Here is a 16,725-nt window from a genome sequence, read left to right as displayed (position 1 = left end):
GTAAGCGTCATTCTCTCCCATTTCACAGAGGAGGAAGCTGAGGCACCGAGAGGGCAAGCCACTTGTTCAAGGTCAGAGAGCAGAGAGTGGCGGAGTCAGAATTCAAACCCAACCTTCGGGACTCCAAGGCCTGTGCTCTTTGCCCAGTCATTCCGGTCACCGCCAGGCCTGCCCTTAGGAGGTCAGAGTCTGGATGGTTCACTCACTGCCCCATCGCACTGAGTTCACATTTTTGTTCAGGCTGCATCAAGAGCACTGACCTCGAAGCCAGACAGGACTGGGTTCCAGCACCCTTCACAGGCTGTGCCCGGCCCTTCCAGAGACCTCCTCCCCTGTGAAATGCGCTGTGGACGTCACACACAGTGCCTCCCAACTCAGTTACTGAGGTTTTATTCTAGATCCTGCACCTCCCTCAGGCCAAAGAGCTTAGGAGGAGGGCCAGGGCCCACATGCGTCTGTGTCGTCCCCAGCACAGAAGCGGCCTAAATTAGCCTGTCCTGAAAAAAGAGAAAGAGTTCGTTATTTTGCAAAGATCCGAAGCAGTGGGGTGGGTCAGTCTGGCTAAACTCCACTGGCTTCACCCCTTTCTCCTTGGGCATCCCCCCTGGTCTTACACTGGGTGCTAGCAGGACCATTAAGTGGCATCTGTTTGCCTTGGGTCCAGCAGATTTTTGTGGTTTTTTTGTGAGGTACCAGGGCTGAGGATTGAACCCAGGACCTCGTATGTGAGAAGCCCCCTAAGTTGTTTTTTGATTGTTTTTGTTTTTAGGAGGTACCGGGGATTGAACTGGGACCTCCACTTAACCACTGAGCTACATCCGGTCCCCCCCAACACCAGTTTTTTTTTCTTTCTTTTAAAGATTTATTTATTTATTTTTCTCCCCTCCCCGCCCCCACCCCGGTTGTCTGTTCTGTGTCTATTTGCAGCGCCTTCTTTGTCGGCTTCTGTTATTGTCAGCGGCACGGGAATCTGTGTCTCTTCTAGTTGCGTCATCTTGCTGTGTCAGCTCTCCGTGTGGGTGGCGCCATTCCTGAACAGGCTGCACTTTCTTTCGTGCTGGGTGGCTCTCCTTACAGGGTGTGCACTCCTTGTGCGTGGGGCTCCCCTACGTGGGGGACACCCGAGTGGCAGGGCACTCCTTGCACGCATCAGCACTGCGCATGGGCCAGCTCCACACGGGTCAAGGAGGCCCGGGGCTTGAACCAGGGACCTCCCATGTGGCAGACGGACGCCCTAACCACTGGGCCAAGTCTGCCGCCCCAGCACCAGTTTTAAAATCCCATCCTCCATTCTCAACTGGGTGGGCCAAAGAGGAACTTAGACCTTCCTCCAGTTTAGATGACCCTTCTCCTAGAGGCAGATTTCTGTGATCTCCCCTTCCCTCAGTGGGAGCTGGCATAGAAACTGTTTTCAAACTGAGCCCTAGCTCCTGCCAAGTTGTTTCAAGTGCTGCGAGTTTCACAGCAACTTCTCCTGCGTAAATACAAGGACGGACTCCAGGCTAAAAAGCTTTATAGCTGGTCCCCGCCTTGAAACCCAAAGCTTGACTTACATAACTTACAAAACTTGCTCAGCCTGGGGGTTGGGGCTCCTTCCGACTCAGGCTGCCCCTTCAGTTTCCAGAAGCAGAGTGAGAGCTCCCAGCAGCATCGAGAGTTGATGCTTTCCATCTGAACTGCTGGCAAATGCTTAGAGCTTTTCCATCAAAATACTTCACTTTCTATACCTTTTTTTAGATTTTTTTTTATATCTCCCCCCTTGTGGCTTTTTTTTTTGCGTGCTGTCTGCTCTCTGTGTCCATTCGCTGCGCATTCTTCTGTCTGTATTTATATTTATTTCCCCTCCCCCCTTGTGGCTTGCTTGCTGTCTGCTCTCGGTGTCCATTCGCTGCACGTTCCTCTGTGTTTTTGCTTGTCTCCCTTTTTCATTGCGTCACCTTGCTGAGTCGGCCCTCTGCGGCACTCGCAGTCAGGTGGCTCTCCGCAGCGTGCAGGCCAGCCTGCCTTCACAAGGAGGCCCCGGGACACGAACCCAGGGCTTCCCAAATGTAGACGGGAGCCCACTGATTGAGCCACAGCTGCTTCCCCAGAAAGTAGATTTGAGGCTACCGGGAGTCAGGGGGTGGGGGAAATGGGGAGTGCTTGCTTAAAGGGTACAGTGTTTCTGTTTGGATGACGAAAAGGTTTTGGCATAGACAGTGGCGTTGGCAGCACAACATTGTGACTAATTAATGCCACTGAATTATACACTTTAAAATGGTTAAAAGGGCGAATTTTATGCTATACGTATATTGCCACAATTTAAAATATAAAAGCAAACAAAAGTCGCAAGCGAACAGGCCACAATAACAGTGGGGAACGGGCTCCACATAGCGGGTGGGGGGTCCCCAAGGGGTGCCCGGGGCAGGAGGAACTGAAAGGCTGGGCCACAGCGATGTGATGAGTGCTGGGCTAGGGGTGAAGGTGGTGAGGATGGCGCGGGGAGCAGAGAGCACATCACGCGGGCCTCCACGGCAACGCCTGCTGTGCGCCTGGACCGGCTGGGCGCTGGGGCCGCGGCAGAGAACACGCAGATGCGGGACGCCTCCGTCCTCAGTGGGGCTAATGCACTTTCTGTTTCGTAACTTGCTTTTTCTAGTGAACAGTTTATCTTGGAGGTCATTCCCCAGTCACATGGGCCTCATTCTTTTAAGCTACCGAGCACCGTTTATCTAACCATTTCCCACGAATGTGATTTCAAGACAAATTTTTACTGTCCCCAACAGTGTTGCTGCAGCCAACTTTCTTATACCTCTGTCTTTGTGAACTTGGGGGGCAGGTTTCTGTATGAAAAACAGAACTGCTGAGTCACCTTCACTCCCACGGATATCCTGCCTTCCAGGCTCCCGCAGGTCGGGAACTGCAAGAGACAGCAATGTGCGCAGGTGCGGGGTTGGGGGGGGGTGTTAGAAGCTGGGCAGACCCAGCAGAGCAGTGAGCAGGCGCACACAGCAGGTGAGCCCGACGGCTGGATCCGGGGGCAGGGGCCGAACAACGAGGACGACGGAATGGCAGCCTGGCCATTCACAGTCCCCAGGGTTGCCAATAAAAGGTTAAATTATGTTCAGTAGCCCTGGCTTAAGGAGGCAGGGCACGTTCTAGAAAGATGTTTAGTCCAAGCTTGGAGGCATGACGGGATTAGGGATCTGTTACCCAGGAAATCTATAGCCCTGGGGTGCCCTATCTTCCCAAAGCAAATGGTGTGGTTTTCTAACACATTTGCTCTTCAGGTGGCTGTTAGTGGCCGACGGCCAACAGAGAGCAGCTGCTATCTTAGCATTGTAAGATCCCAAGGAGAAAAGTTGACAGACGTGGAACGCCACCCACACTCGCACTTCACAGAATCATTTGAAGCCTGGGCGGTGGCTAGAGGGTTAAGGCCAAGGGCAGGCATCTTCCCCAAACTTACTGGAGATAATTTGGTACCTGTCAAGGGGGCACAGTCCCGGCCTTCCACCACTTCCAGGCTGGGAGGGTTAATTCTACTGGGGACGGTGAGGCCGGGCAGGCGCTAATTGAATGGGAGATGTTCGGAGATGTATTTAGAGCTTGACAACCTCTATCTTGCCGTGGTCGCCTCTCCTTAGCCAATTTCAGCAACCCCCTGCTAGTCCCACTCGCCTTCCCTCCCACATACCTTACAATGAAGGCCTCTTTGAGGGGAAATACTGAGTTCCCATTAAGCAACCTTATCCCCTGGGCTATACCGAGCAGGGACTATCAGCCAAGCTCCATGCTAGGTGCTGGGACACGAATGTGAAGAACTCAAAGTGGCTCTTCCCTTCTGATTGCAAATAGTCTATTCCAGGGCCCTGGAAATATTCACATCCTTGTTTGCCCAGAGGGTCTGATCCTGAAGCAGCTGAGCAACAAAAGCAGGGTGACGACAGTGCTCTCACCCATCTCACTCAACTCAGCACGCAGCTGTTCCCAACTTCTACTGAGCCCAACGTGGCTGGGGGGCTCCTTCCTTTAGTTTCCCTAGGGAAAGAAGAAAAACCAAACTCCTATTCTGTATACACCAACTGTTAACGGTGAGGACCTGCAGGGGAGGAACACTGGACGACCATCTCTTGCTTACAGACTAAGTCTCTTGCTTACAGACTTTTTAGTCGCTGGACACAAGCACATCCCCTGTCCTGCCTGGCCCCACCCAGGCAATCACCAACCTGCAGACCCAGGAGGTTTTCCTTCCAGGACATTTCATATCTTTTATGTGCCGATCTATCGATCCATGAGCAAAATAAAGTTCTGTGAAGTTTTAAGATGTCCATAAGTAGTTTCACATTGTGCAGAATGCAGGCTATAGTCCTTCCCAATCACCCCCCTTTGGAACTTTTTTGACATCATGATGTTGGTACATGTTATTTTCTTTGTAACTTCCGCTTGGATAGAATTAATCCTATAAACTGTAACATATTTTATTCATTTATTTCCCTACTGAGGGCAATCTGGCTTACTTTCAACCTTTTGCTAATACAAACAACGTTGTAATAAACATTTTGGCCAGCTATGCATATTTCCAGTGAACTGCAACTTTGCAGACTTCTGCAAAGCTTGACTTTTTGTACCGAGGACATGCGACACTGTAATCAGAAAACTCTATATAGGGAGATTCTTTATAATTTCCTTTTTGTTAGTTCTCTATTTCCTGAGTGTTGTGCTCAAGTGGGTAAAAATAAAAATCCAAGTTTAAATCACCTTTAATTACCATTAGATTTTTTTTTAAGATTTATTTTTATTTTTTTAAATTTATTTCTCTCCCCCGCCCCCGCCCCCGTTGTCTGCTCTCTCTGTCCATTTGATGTGTGTTCTTCTTTGTCCGCTTCTGTCGTTGTCAGCGGCACAGGAATCTGTGTTTCTTTTTATTGCATCACCTTGTTGTGTCAGCTCTCCGTGTGGGCGGCGCCATTCCTCGGCAGGCTGCACTTTCTTTCGCACTGGGTGGCTCTCCTTACGGGGCACACTCCTTGAGTGTGGGGCTCCCCTACGCAGGGACACCCCTGCATGGCAGGGCACTCCTTTCGTGCATCAGCACTGCGCAAGGGCCAGCTCCACATGGGTCAAGGAGGCCCTGGGTTTGAACCGCGGACCTCCCATGTGGTAGACGGACGCCCTAACCACTGGGCCAAGTCCGCTTCCCACCATTAGATTTTAACTGCAACCTAGTTCACCCCTTCAGGAAATAAACACATATACCACAGCACCCACAGAAGTCAGGAGTTACTGCATCATTAGATTGTAAGCTCCATACTGCCCCCGCCATTCCAGCTCTTCTTTAAGGCATACAGCAAATATGTAATAAATATGTAGGGACCGTGACCTGGGCCAGGAACTGGCTAAGGATGTGCAAGGATGACCTGGTTCATCCCCACAGCAACCCAATGATGTGGACGGGATTTTCACCCCATTTTACAGATGGGGCAGCTGAGGTGCAGGGTTTAATTATACCACTCTCCACCCCTGCACACACTCCTTTTCCCTGCTTTATTTTTTCCCGTAACACAATCACCTTGCTCTATAATAATATACACTTCACTGATTCCTTTCTCCAACTCCAGCTTCCCACAAGCAGGGATTCTTGTCTCTTTTGTTCATTGGAACTGGTGGTGCTTGGGAAATGTCTGTTGAATGAATGAATTTGCCCGCGATGGTATCAACTTGAGTGGCAAGCAGCCTGAGTCCAGATTGTGACATGGTGTCCAACAATAACCTCTTCCTCATTATTACTATGGACAAACATGAATTGGTGATGTTGCCAATCCAGTTACTTGCCAGCCCCATACAGAGGGATTTGCTGAAATCCATGCTGAAATCATTGCCCCTTGCGTTTTCCTTGGCACTGTCTTTCTGGATATTAATTACTCTTCAAATTGGGGGAAGAGGATGAGAAAAGAGAAGCAGTTTCATCAACAGAGGTGTGTCCCCAAAACTGCTGAGGCTCGGAAGCAGACTTAGCTCGACGGAAAGAGTGTCTGCCTAGCACATGGGAGGTCCAAGGTTCAAACCCAGGGCCTCCTTGACCTGTGTGGAGCTGGCCCGTGTGCCGTGCTGATGCGCACAAGGAATGCCATGCCACGAGCCCCAAGCGCAAGGAGTGCACCCCACAAGGAGAGTCGCCCAGCGCAAAAGAAAGTTCGGCCTGGCCAGGAATGGTGCCACACACACACACACGGAGAGCTGACGCGGCAAGATGACACAACAAAAAGAGACGCAGATTCCTGGTGCCGCTGACACAAGCAGACACAGAAGAACATACAACGAATGGACAGAGAGAGCAGACAACTGGGGGTGGGGGGCAGGGGAGAGAAATAAATTTAAAAAACAATCTTAAAAAAAAAAAAACTGCTGAGGATGTGAAATGCCACCCTGCAGGAAGCCTGCTCATCATCAGCTTCTCCGACGGGTCTCCTGGGGAAGTCGGGAAAAACAACTCCTCTCTATCTTCCGAACCTAACCCCACCTGGGACGAGATAGAGCGCCTCTTTGGGGTTGAGAAACAGGTGGGAAGAAGACCTAACCCATCACCTACTGCCTCCCACTCCATCCAGGTGCCCCCGGGGGCACACCACCTCCCAAATGCCCTTGGGTGAGAAAACCCAGTGCCCACATAAGCAGCTGCTCCACGCAGAAGCCTACCTCTAGGAGTCCTGTTTGGGGAAACTGACCCTGGAACAGTCCTTTAAACGTCAAGGAACCACTAACCACCATCTCTGAAAAAAGCTCCCGACCTGGGGCAAGGTCCAGGTGCACGCTCTAGCTTGCATCCAGCCTCTCTGGTAGGACACTTTGCAGATTTTACAATTAGACCTCAGTATTCTTACCAGTAAGGTTTGGAACAGAGGAACACTGGAAACAGGCCAAAGGCTGTTTGGCCTTTGGTGCATTAAAAGGGGCCGGCTGGAGCGTGATACTTCCACAGGGTGGAATGCCTTCCTGTCCTTGGAAGATGATTAAGAGCTGGGTGTACTGATTTACAAAGACAATCCAGATGCATTGTTCAGTGAAACAGTGTCACAACGTATGTGACAGGATCTCATTTATACATATATATAAAAAAAAGAACAAGCTTTTACACGTACCTATAAAAGTAAAAAGAAATGTCTACAAGATCACAGCCCCACCTGTGAACGGTGCCTTCAAAGGGGGTGCAAAGGGGTGTCAAGGAAGTTTTTGTTGGGTCTCTTGAGTTTTCACACAATAAGCATGTGTGACATACATGATTTCAAAAAGTCATATGAAAAAATCACCCCACTCCCCCAACCTACATTCCCAGATTAAATCTGGAGAGCAGGACTCCTGCTATATACCACAGACCCTGGCACACATTTGGCCCATTTCCTCACCTCCCTGTGAGCAGTAAGAATGAAGGTTTTAATTAGATCTCTGTGGCAACACAGGCTCAGGGTGCTCCCATCTTTGCCTGAAGGATATTCTACTTGATCTATTTAAAGTTCAAGTTGTCCAAGCATGGACTCCTTGATAAGCAGCATAGCTAGGGAGCTGTAGTCACTGCATTTATGGCCTGCATGATGCAAAGGACATTTTACCTTCTGTTTTTATTCCCCCCGCAAATGAACATTTCTAAAATTCCTTAAAAACCACATGGCTGAGCTGATGACAGCACAACTCTGTGATGAGACTGAGAGCCACTGAGTGTACATGTCAGATGGATTACAAGGCAGGGGACTGTATAACAGAGAACCCCACGGTGGATAAAGGACTGTGGTTAAAAGTACAAACATGAGAACATTTTCTCATGAACTATATACGATATATACAATGTGATACATGGTGTTAATTATATAGGTTGGTTTGTGAGGAACATATACCAAATATAAACTACAAGCTATCGATAGCAGTAATAGTGTAATGTTCTTTTATCATTTGTAACAAATGTATCACAATGTGGTAAGGTGTTGGTAGTGGGGTGATGTATCAAAATCCTGTAAGGTATGCATGACTGTTCTTTAAAAATTGTGAAAAAAATAGTAATAAAAACCACATGGATGTGCTTTAAACCCTATGTGCAGATTTTCAATCAAGTTCTGGGCCACATGAGCAGGTCCACTGTTGAAAGCAGCCAGCTGGGGGCTAGGTAGACAGCACTCCAAGTCAGCAATGGTCCCAGAGGGTTGGTAACCCCCTTATTTCCTGGTGCCTACAGCAGCAACAATCGTAGCACAGATTGTTATGGTTAGAAGTTCACTCTTGGGAGTCAAATGTGAACACCAACTTCACCACTGACTTTGAACTTCAGGAAGTTACCGCGTTGCAGCAAAGCCAGGAGTTCTGAACCACCCCACTCCAGAGAGAAGGATGACCAGTTTTATTATGCGTGGGCCCAGAGGAGAGTCAATCTCCAAATTCTGAGGCCCGTTTTTCAGTTTTCATAGGTTTATATAGGATTTCAGGTGGGATCAGCATAACTTTTGCTCATTGGCTAATGCATTGCTAGGCGAAATTTTGCAAGTGGGGTTACAAAAGCAGAAGGCAGCTGCAAGGCTGCAGGCTGATTTATAGAAGCGGGGTGGGGGGGTGGGGGGGAAGTCAGGCCATGTTTTCACAGGCTCACTTACAGAAACAGGGGGCAGGAGTTATTCATCTGATATTCTGCAAGACCAAGCCCTCACAGGCCGATCCACAGAAGCAGGGACAGGAGTGACTTGTTAGATATTTTTGCAAGGTTATGCTTTTTATTTCTCAACAACTAAACCTCCTTGTGACACAGCCTGTTCGTCAGCAAAATGCAGATAACTGTAGTACTAACCTCACAGGGCTGTTGGGAAGATAAAATTAAAGGACAATCCAGGCAAATGCTTAGAATGGTATCTGGCACAAAAGAAACGCTCAGAGAATACAGGTGATTATTACTCTTAGGCGCCTGCCAAATGTCTGACACCCTGAGCTAACACACGGGTGTCACTTGTGTTCGTAACCACAACCACCCTCTAACGTAGCCACCAATATTACTCAACCCCTTTCTCATTTTACGGATGAAGAAACTGAAGCTCAGAGCAGTGCGGCCACTGGCACTTGTTGAATAACAAAATGAAGTCTTTTATGACCAGTTCGTCTCTGAATTCCAGCTCAACACCAGACTCAAAGATCAAAAGAGGAAATGTTCCAAAGTCCTGCGGATGGATTTTTATCCTGGAAAGCCCCTCCTCGTTTTGGTCACAGAGAAGCTCCCCGGCAGCCACCCGCACGCATCTAGGGATCACGCCCCGAGGGAAGGTCCCCCACCCTATCCCCGTCACAGCAGGGGGAAGAGGAGAGCGCAGAGAGAGCCCTTGGCCTTTCCCGGAGAACGGGCGAGTCTGGATGAAAATGGCCCCTCCTGCCCTCCCGAGGTCGCGTTTCCTTTTGAACCGGGTTGAACGAGGGCAGGAGCCGAGAGCGCACAGGGCCTAGGACGACGCGCCTTCCGGCGGGCGATGGCCAGACCCCGCGCGGAACCGTTGGCGAGCGGAGCGCCGAGCGCCGCGCGGGCGGGGACGGAGCCCGAGGCCGGGCCGGTTAACGACCCGCGCGCGGGCTGGCTGGCGGGGCGCGCCCGGCGGAGGCGGCGAGGGGGCCCGACGACGCGGGCAGGGACGCGCTGCGTGAGGAGCAACGGCAGGCAGCCCCCGGGCGCCCAGGGGGTAAACCGAGGCCCCACACGAGGAAGGGAGCTGGAGAAAAGGCCGGCGAGCCTCGGGGGAAGGGCAAAGCGCGGCCGGGGGCCGGGGAGCCGGGGGTCGGGGGCCCGGGGGCCGGGGTCTCACCTGGTTGTAGAGGACCTCGGGCTGCTGGTTGGGGGTCGGCACGGCCTGCGCGGCGGCGGACAGGAAGCGGCGACCCAGGCGGGGCCCGAGGCCGGCGGCGGCGAGGGCGGCGACGCGCAACATGCTGCGGCGGGCGGCGAGTGCGGGCGGGCGCGGGCGGCGGGGGTCACCGGCCCGCGCCCTCTCCCCGCCCCGGGGCCCGCAGCCAATGGGCCGGCCCGGGGCGGGGCCCGCGCGCCCGCCCGCCCAGGGGAGGCCGAACCCCGGCCAGGCGGGGGCCGCCCGGGGCGCGGGAAGGCCCAAGGCCCCCGGGGCGCTCGCCCTCACTGGGGCGCCCCGCCCGGGCCCCCCACGCGCTCAGCCCAAGTCGCGGTCGCGGTAGGAGGGAGGCGAGCAGCGAGCCGCGGATGAGGAGCCCGCACAGGTCGCGGGGAGCGCATCCCCGGGCGCGGGCCGCAGGGGCCAGGCCCCACCTGGCAGGTGAAAGAGAAGCCGCCGGCCGGGGAGCTGCGAGGCCCGGCGGCTCCAGCGCGCAGGGGCTCCACGGGGGGCGAGTGGCGCGAGCGCGGAAGCGAGAGGGCAGCGGGGACCAGCCCGCAGGGCCTGGCGGCCGCGGCGGGCGTTTGACACACGAGGACTGCCAGGGTTTGCGTTCTTTCACCCCTTTCTCATTCTCTGGAGAAGGGGCTACGGGGAGGCAGGGGTGGGAGTTGGGATTTTGCAAACCGTTTTACTCCACAGACATCTGAGGACTGGACTCAGGGGATGCGGGGAAGAATGAGCGAGCCCTGGCCAGGAAGAGGAGTGGGTACAGGTCCTGTGCGTTCCAGCCAGCCAGGAGCCAGCAGGGGCCAAGGGGGAGCCCCAGAAACCTAGCAGGAGGAGCTGGGACTTGGCAAAGATGCACACGTCTCCACAGCAGAGAGCTGGGGAAGGGACACAGGAAGGCGGCGCTTGTCCGGGAGCTTTTGACAGCGGGAACCCTGGACTGGGGCCCGAAGAGGTGCCAAGGCTGTGAGGTCCCGAGCAAAAGTGTTGATGTGAGAGCCTAAGACCACCCACAAAGTGTGTGTGTGCGCGTTTCGTTTTGCTTTGGAGAGCTAGTATGTTCTCGAAAGGATAAAGTTAGCGAAATGCTGCAGCAAAAAACATGGGCTCCCTGTTGCGGTGGCTCTACGAGAGAAAGCCCCTGTCACGCTGCGTCTCACGGGAGGGATCCCCTGGAGGGAGCTCGGGACCCGGCGCCTTTGTTTGTGTAACTCTGACTTCACGGCTAGTTTCCAAAACCACACTGAGCCTCGGTACCACTCCAGGCAACCTACAGGAGGGGAAAGGGGGAAAAAAAGGTCACAAACGATCCGAACTACCAGAGGTGTGTCAAGGCAATAACTGAAAAGTGAGTCTTCCTCCCATCACTGACCTTCCTTCCTTAGCCCAAAGCACCTTGATTTTTTTCACTTAAGACACCCATCACTCTAACCCCACAGCAGGAAGGTTTCCCCATTCCTTTTCATGGATTCATAGTATTCCACTGGATAGGTGTCCCATTATTATTTCACCCGTCTCCTATGGAAGGATGTTTAAGATGTTGCCAATCTTTTGCCATTACAAACACTGCTGGCACTTATATATATATATATATATTTTTTTTTTTTTAAGATTTTTTATTTCTCTCCCCATCCCCACTTCCCCCCCCAGTTGTCTGCCCTCTGTGTCTATTTGCTGTGTGTTCTTCTGTGTGCACTTGTATTCTAGTCAGCCGCACCCAGAATCTGTCTCGTTTTGTTGTCATCTTGCTGCATCAGCTCTCCATGTGTGTAGAACCACTCCTGAGCAGGCTGCACTTTGTTTCACGCTGAGCAGCTCTCCTTATGGGGCGCACTCCTTGCGCATGGGGCTCCGCTGCAGGGGACACCCCTGCGTGCCACAGCACTCCTTGCGCGCATCAGCACTGCACACGGGCCAGCTCCACATGGGTCAAGGAAGCCCTGGGTTTGAACCTTGGACCTCCCATGTGGTAGGCGGACACCCTATCCATTGGGCCAAGTCTGCTTCCTGGTACTTTATTTTCTTTAGGGCAGAGGAAGCTGTCCTTGGCCGGGTGAGGCAGCCAGTGCCTTTCAGCAAGTCCCTGAGAGATCCTAAGAAAGCGATGCTCAGAGAGGAAAGTGTGGAGAGAGCTCCAGATTCTGCATTCAGGATTGAATTCACTGACGAGCTGTGTGATCTCAAGCAAGTCCCATCATCTCTTTGAATCTCAATGTTCTCATCTCTAAAACAGGAAAAAGAAAAGTGCCTGCCATTGTTGTGAGGATTCAAAAGGGATCGTTCTCGGTGCTGGTATGTATGCTAAGAATAAGAAGCTAGGAGCGGTTACTGGTACCTCCAGTGGTGCCTCTGCTCTCCAAGGTGGGCAGGTCTGGAGAGTCTAGCCAGTCTCCTCACCTGGCTTCAAAAAGTACAGTCCCCAAATGAGCAGCACTGGCCTCACCTGGGAGAATGCTACACCTACTAACTGCACTCTGCATTTCAACCAGATCCCCGGTGTGGGAAAATAGCTTGAATTTGAACGTGGGAACCTGGCTTGAAGTTGAAACATTGCCATGTCGCAGATAAAAAGTGTGGGTTTAGGAACACAGGCCTTGACTAGATGGAATACTCTGGTCAGCACGAAAATTGCGTGAGGAGGCACTTGAACTTTGTATGGCCTGTTCCCTAGTATTGCAGCTGTTGCAGCTTTAATAACAAGCAGCCTTAAAAGTAAACATAGATTACTGCTTTGAAATTTCTAGTAAATACGATGTGGAAACTAGGGTTGAGGCTCTCAGTTCCAGAAGCTGTTAAGTCCCCTGGTCCCATCTTTATTTTCTCTTGTGTCTTTCTTTCTGTCCTTTTATTAAGTTCTGCGTTGCCGTCCCTTCATGCAAACCCATTCCTGAGCTGGTCTCAACACTCCAGGTAATAATCCCTTTGCCTGCTGAAGCGTAAGAAGCCTCGCAGTCGAAGCTGGTGCAAGGTGCCCTCGTTCCTGATGAAACCCCCACAGGCCCGTTCCCCAGCTTAGGTAGTCTCCTCCTCCTTAGCCAACCCTGCTTCCTGACTCCAGCCCCGTGTAACTGGCATGAACTGTGGGCTTGCTGTGAGCCAGGTACCATGTCATCACCCTTAATCCTCAGACAACCCTGGAAAGTCAACTGCTTGCCCAAGGTCAGCCTACTAGTCTGTAACAGAGCCAGGATTCAAATCTGGGGCTGTGTGAATCCAGAACTGCAGCTCTTAGCTGCTGTTATCTAACACTGATGTACTAAAAAACTCACCAAGCCACTCCTTCACTCCGTCCCAGAGTACTTGTCAAACAGATTATCATTTAGGTTTTTGCTGGACTCCCAGACTGACATCTGACAGCATCTGTCTGCTCTGATGTCCTCACACTGGAGTCTGACTGAGGGGCGAACCCTGTACCCATCCTCTGTGTGCTGTGTAGGTTGTAGAATAATTAGCGACTACTCTTCCTTGGGCCTGCTCCAGCTTTTTCTCAGGGATTGCAGAGGCAAGCACCACCCAATCCCAGCATTTCCAAGGCATTCCTGGAGCAGTGACAGACAAGGGCTGTCCCCACACAACCACTGGAGACTCTTAGGCGGGCTATTTGATGGGGAAGACTGGAGCCTGTTCTTAAAGTCTCACGCCCAGCGGCTCTCTTGAAGGGGCCCTACCCAGGAAAGTTCCGTGGAATTCAGTCACCTCCTTTCAGCCTCTAAATGAGGCTTATCCTGAAATGATCTGATGGGACCTGAGATCAGGGCTCGGGGAAGCATAGGCAGCTTACGGAGGCCAAGACCATAAATTCCCACTGGGAGTGCGAAGAGGAGGGGGAATTGGCAGGGATGAAAAGCCCCTCGGGAGTGGGAGTCCGGGGAGAACCGGGTGAGGCTTCGTCATGGGACGCACAGGGGGCTCGGCCCGACAAGGCCAGTCCCCTGATGCTTGCCAAGGGCAGAGGAGCACAAGCGTTCAGTCACTTTGGGAGACTACCATGGGTGCGAGGGGGGGGGGGTAATATGCTGGGATCACACATTTTGTTCCCTTTTCCAGGACAAGCTAATAAACAAGAAGACAGGCCCAGCCATGTAGGGCGAGTGGGAACACTTTTATCTCTTCCACAGAAAAACCGGTGAGGCATGATCTTTACCACATCAAGCGTGTTCACACCCAAGCATGCGCCTGTAACCACTCATTTCCTTCCAGGCTAGAGAAATACAGTGCTCGGGGAATCACCACCTCAGTCACCACATTTGGCCAGCTTTCCAGAAATGCCAATTGTTTCCTGAAGGTGAAAAAATGAGATTAGGACCAGCTTAGATTTCCTTTTCTTTCAATTCTTTAGGCCTTTGCTGACATTAGGCCCTTGCTCCTTTCCCCCTTTAAAGGAAAATTTGCAGGTGGTTCCTTTGGAGCCCTCTACAATGGCAGGGAACTTTGTACCCGACGCTAAAGTCCTTTCTTCCTTCTTTATTCTTGAGAACTTGGGAGAGTGGGCGAATCTTTTGAAAACCCAAATCAGGTCATATCATCATACCTAAACGCCGTACTTGGTCACATTTAGAATCAACTCCAAGCTCCTTACCAAGGCCATGAGGCTGGAAGTGATTGGCTCTGGACCTGCCTGCCCAACCTCAGCTCTCACCTCTCTCCTCCTCGCTCTCCGCAGACCTACAGGGCTCCCCCACCCAGGGCCTTTGCACTTGCAGCTCCTTCTTCTGAAAGCACCCTAGCCCATTCTTGGCTCCAGGGCAGCTTCTGGAAAGAGTCCTCCGCTAAGCTCCCAGTCCCAGCTCGCCCCCAGCACTTCCTGCCACATCACCCATTCCTGTCTGCGTGGCACTTACCTCTTTGCCCCACTTGACTGGTGAGCACCGTGAGACACAGCAAAGTTACAGGTTTTGTTAACTGCGTGCCAAGCATTCCCTAAGGCCTAGACCAGTGCCAACACCAGCCCTGGGGCTCCACCCACAGTGGCTGGTGGATGATTCAACTCTGTTGGAGATCCCAGATGAGGGCTTGCTGGAGGCTTGGGCTCCATGGCTGCCATCCTCTAGGCCAGCTCTCAAGGTCCCGCCTGGGTGCCTCCAGCCTGGAGAGCACAATATCCGAGGGAGACATGGGGTTTACCCTGCAGTAAGACTTATTTTCATCTCTGCAGCTGTACTGCTGGAAAGCCAGGTTAACCCCTGGGCAACAAGAGAAATTCTTAGGGCCATGTCATGGGCCAGGCCACTGACCCAGGCACTTCCTCTTTGAAAACCCTGCCTCCTTCCTGGGGCCTGAAGCAAGAACTCAGGCCCTGTTGCTTTGGCCAGGGTTTGCAAAAGGTCAGTGTGGCTGGTGTCATGAAAGCCAATCGTATTGTTCTTTTAATTGTTTTTTAAGTTGTATTAACATTTTTAATTTGAATTTAACTTTACCTTTTTTGAGCAACAAGCAGGATCTCAACAGTAGTCTGAAGAAGGCAAGAATATCTGGGGTGCCCCTTCACAAGCCCTTAGACAGCAAGCAGGTATTCTCAGGTAAAGTGGCTCCTGCCAGGAGGTCAAGTCCATGGTGCAGCAGACAAGGGGGACAGTCCCTGCCTATCTGGTCTACCCGAAGTGGGCAGCTGTCAGCCACATGACCACAAATTGTGAGATGATGTATGTCCACAGGCCACTTTCTCAGGAGCTGGTGGCTAGAGGAACTCAGACCTTGATGAGTGGACACTTCACATTCATTCCTCAGAGAAGAGAAAGCCACTCTCTCAATGTTAAGGGTCCACTGTCCACCTCTCCCTTCCTGCCTAATACTCTGAATTTCTGTGAATGCAGAGCAGATGGAGGAGACTGGGACCTGCAGGCCATACACACCAGAAAGCTGCAGCCCCTTTGGTGACATTTATAGTGCGCACAAGAGAAATCAACCATTAACAGTGGAGAGGCGGCCGATTTGGGACCTGCCAGGAGTCCCAGCCCCCCATGCCCATTGCAAGAGGAGCGCAGAGTCCAAGGGGCTGAGAGGGAAACCTTTATTCTTGATTCCTTTTGTATGTCAAAGAAGGTCCATAAGGTCTTGGATGTATTGTCTTATTCCTTTTTGTGCCCCCAAAGCCCTTTGCCAAAATAAATTTTAATTAGTGTTCTGGATTGTGGACATTCAGGCAGAGCAAATCAGGTGCCAGTGGCTTCAGGGGTGCTGTGGCCCTGGGTCTGGAGGCTGCAGCCAGTTGTGGCTGCCCCCGTTTGTGCGAGGGAGCACCCCCCAGAGCAGGGTCCCATGGCCTCAGCAGGGCTCCTGAGGGGAGCCTTGATGCCACAGCCCATGCACACCACGGCCAGAGAGGGTGGCGGGGAGAGCCCAAAGCCCAGCTTCCCCAGCTCTGTGCTGAGATCCAGCAGCATTCACCGAACCACCTTCCTCCTCACTGAAATGACACACTCGGGGCTTCCACAGGCATATCTGCTGTGGGGACCCAAAGCAGCTGCGTTCACAGTGACTGTCCCAGCACAGAGCTTCTGGACAGGGTGCAAGAATCACACAACAAACCTTTTAAACCACATTATTTAAAGTTCTGGGCGGCGGACAGCCCAACCCGGACATGCCGGCTCCTGCAGGCCTAGGGACAGTGCTTCAACTCCATCTTGGCCACTGCTGCCCGGTGCACCTCATCCGGGCCATCGGCAAAGCGCAGTGCTCGGGCCCCAGCGGAGAACTGAGCCAGGGGGTAGTCGCTGCTCAGCCCTGCTGCTCCAAAGGCCTGGTGGACAAAGGGCAGGAAGGGGAGGAGGCTGGGTGCACCTTGCCTCTGAGGGCCCCTGCCTCACAGCAGCTAACTTCCTGGGAACATCCCCAGGACCCCGGTGTGCTAACTGATGCTCTGGAATACCTC

General features: G+C 52.4%; 2 protein-coding genes and 1 long non-coding RNA gene across 12 annotated transcripts in view; 1 reads left to right on the top strand and 2 right to left on the bottom strand.

Annotated features, from left to right (window-relative positions):
- Positions 1–9,988, bottom strand: part of ALDH2 (aldehyde dehydrogenase 2 family member) — a 33,661-nt gene extending 23,673 nt beyond the window's left edge. Inside the window, 1 exon segment of the mRNA XM_058280980.2 lies at positions 9,807–9,988. Coding sequence (XP_058136963.1) covers positions 9,807–9,929 — 123 coding nt within the window. The 5' untranslated portion in view covers positions 9,930–9,988.
- Positions 8,898–15,977, top strand: LOC101443550 (uncharacterized). 5 transcript variants are annotated; one of them, XR_011646588.1, is made up of 4 exons: positions 10,044–10,286; positions 10,548–12,146; positions 12,708–12,764; positions 13,902–15,977. It is a non-coding gene; the product is annotated as an uncharacterized lncRNA (long non-coding RNA). The 5 variants fall into 5 exon arrangements; XR_011646586.1 differs by lacking the exon at positions 12,708–12,764 and having other exon boundaries at positions 10,046–10,286; positions 13,902–13,980; positions 15,668–15,977; XR_011646589.1 differs by lacking the exon at positions 12,708–12,764 and having other exon boundaries at positions 10,050–10,286; positions 10,548–11,202; positions 11,883–12,146.
- The window catches only part of ACAD10 (acyl-CoA dehydrogenase family member 10), a 52,514-nt gene continuing 51,016 nt past the window's right edge, over positions 15,228–16,725 (bottom strand). For 4 of the 6 annotated variants that reach the window (XM_058280975.2, XM_058280976.2, XM_058280979.2 and 1 more), the window contains one exon: positions 15,228–16,593. In XM_058280975.2, coding sequence (XP_058136958.1) covers positions 16,453–16,593 — 141 coding nt within the window. In that variant the 3' untranslated portion in view covers positions 15,228–16,452. The remainder of the gene's footprint in view (positions 16,594–16,725) is intronic. The other 2 variants (XM_058280977.2, XM_071210028.1) reach the window with 1 other exon arrangement.

Source organism: Dasypus novemcinctus, chromosome 19, assembly GCF_030445035.2.
Source record: "Dasypus novemcinctus isolate mDasNov1 chromosome 19, mDasNov1.1.hap2, whole genome shotgun sequence".
NCBI lineage: Eukaryota > Metazoa > Chordata > Mammalia > Cingulata > Dasypodidae > Dasypus > Dasypus novemcinctus.
The sequence above is the reverse complement of the archived record's forward strand: the minus strand, read 5'-3'. Positions and strand labels throughout refer to the sequence as shown.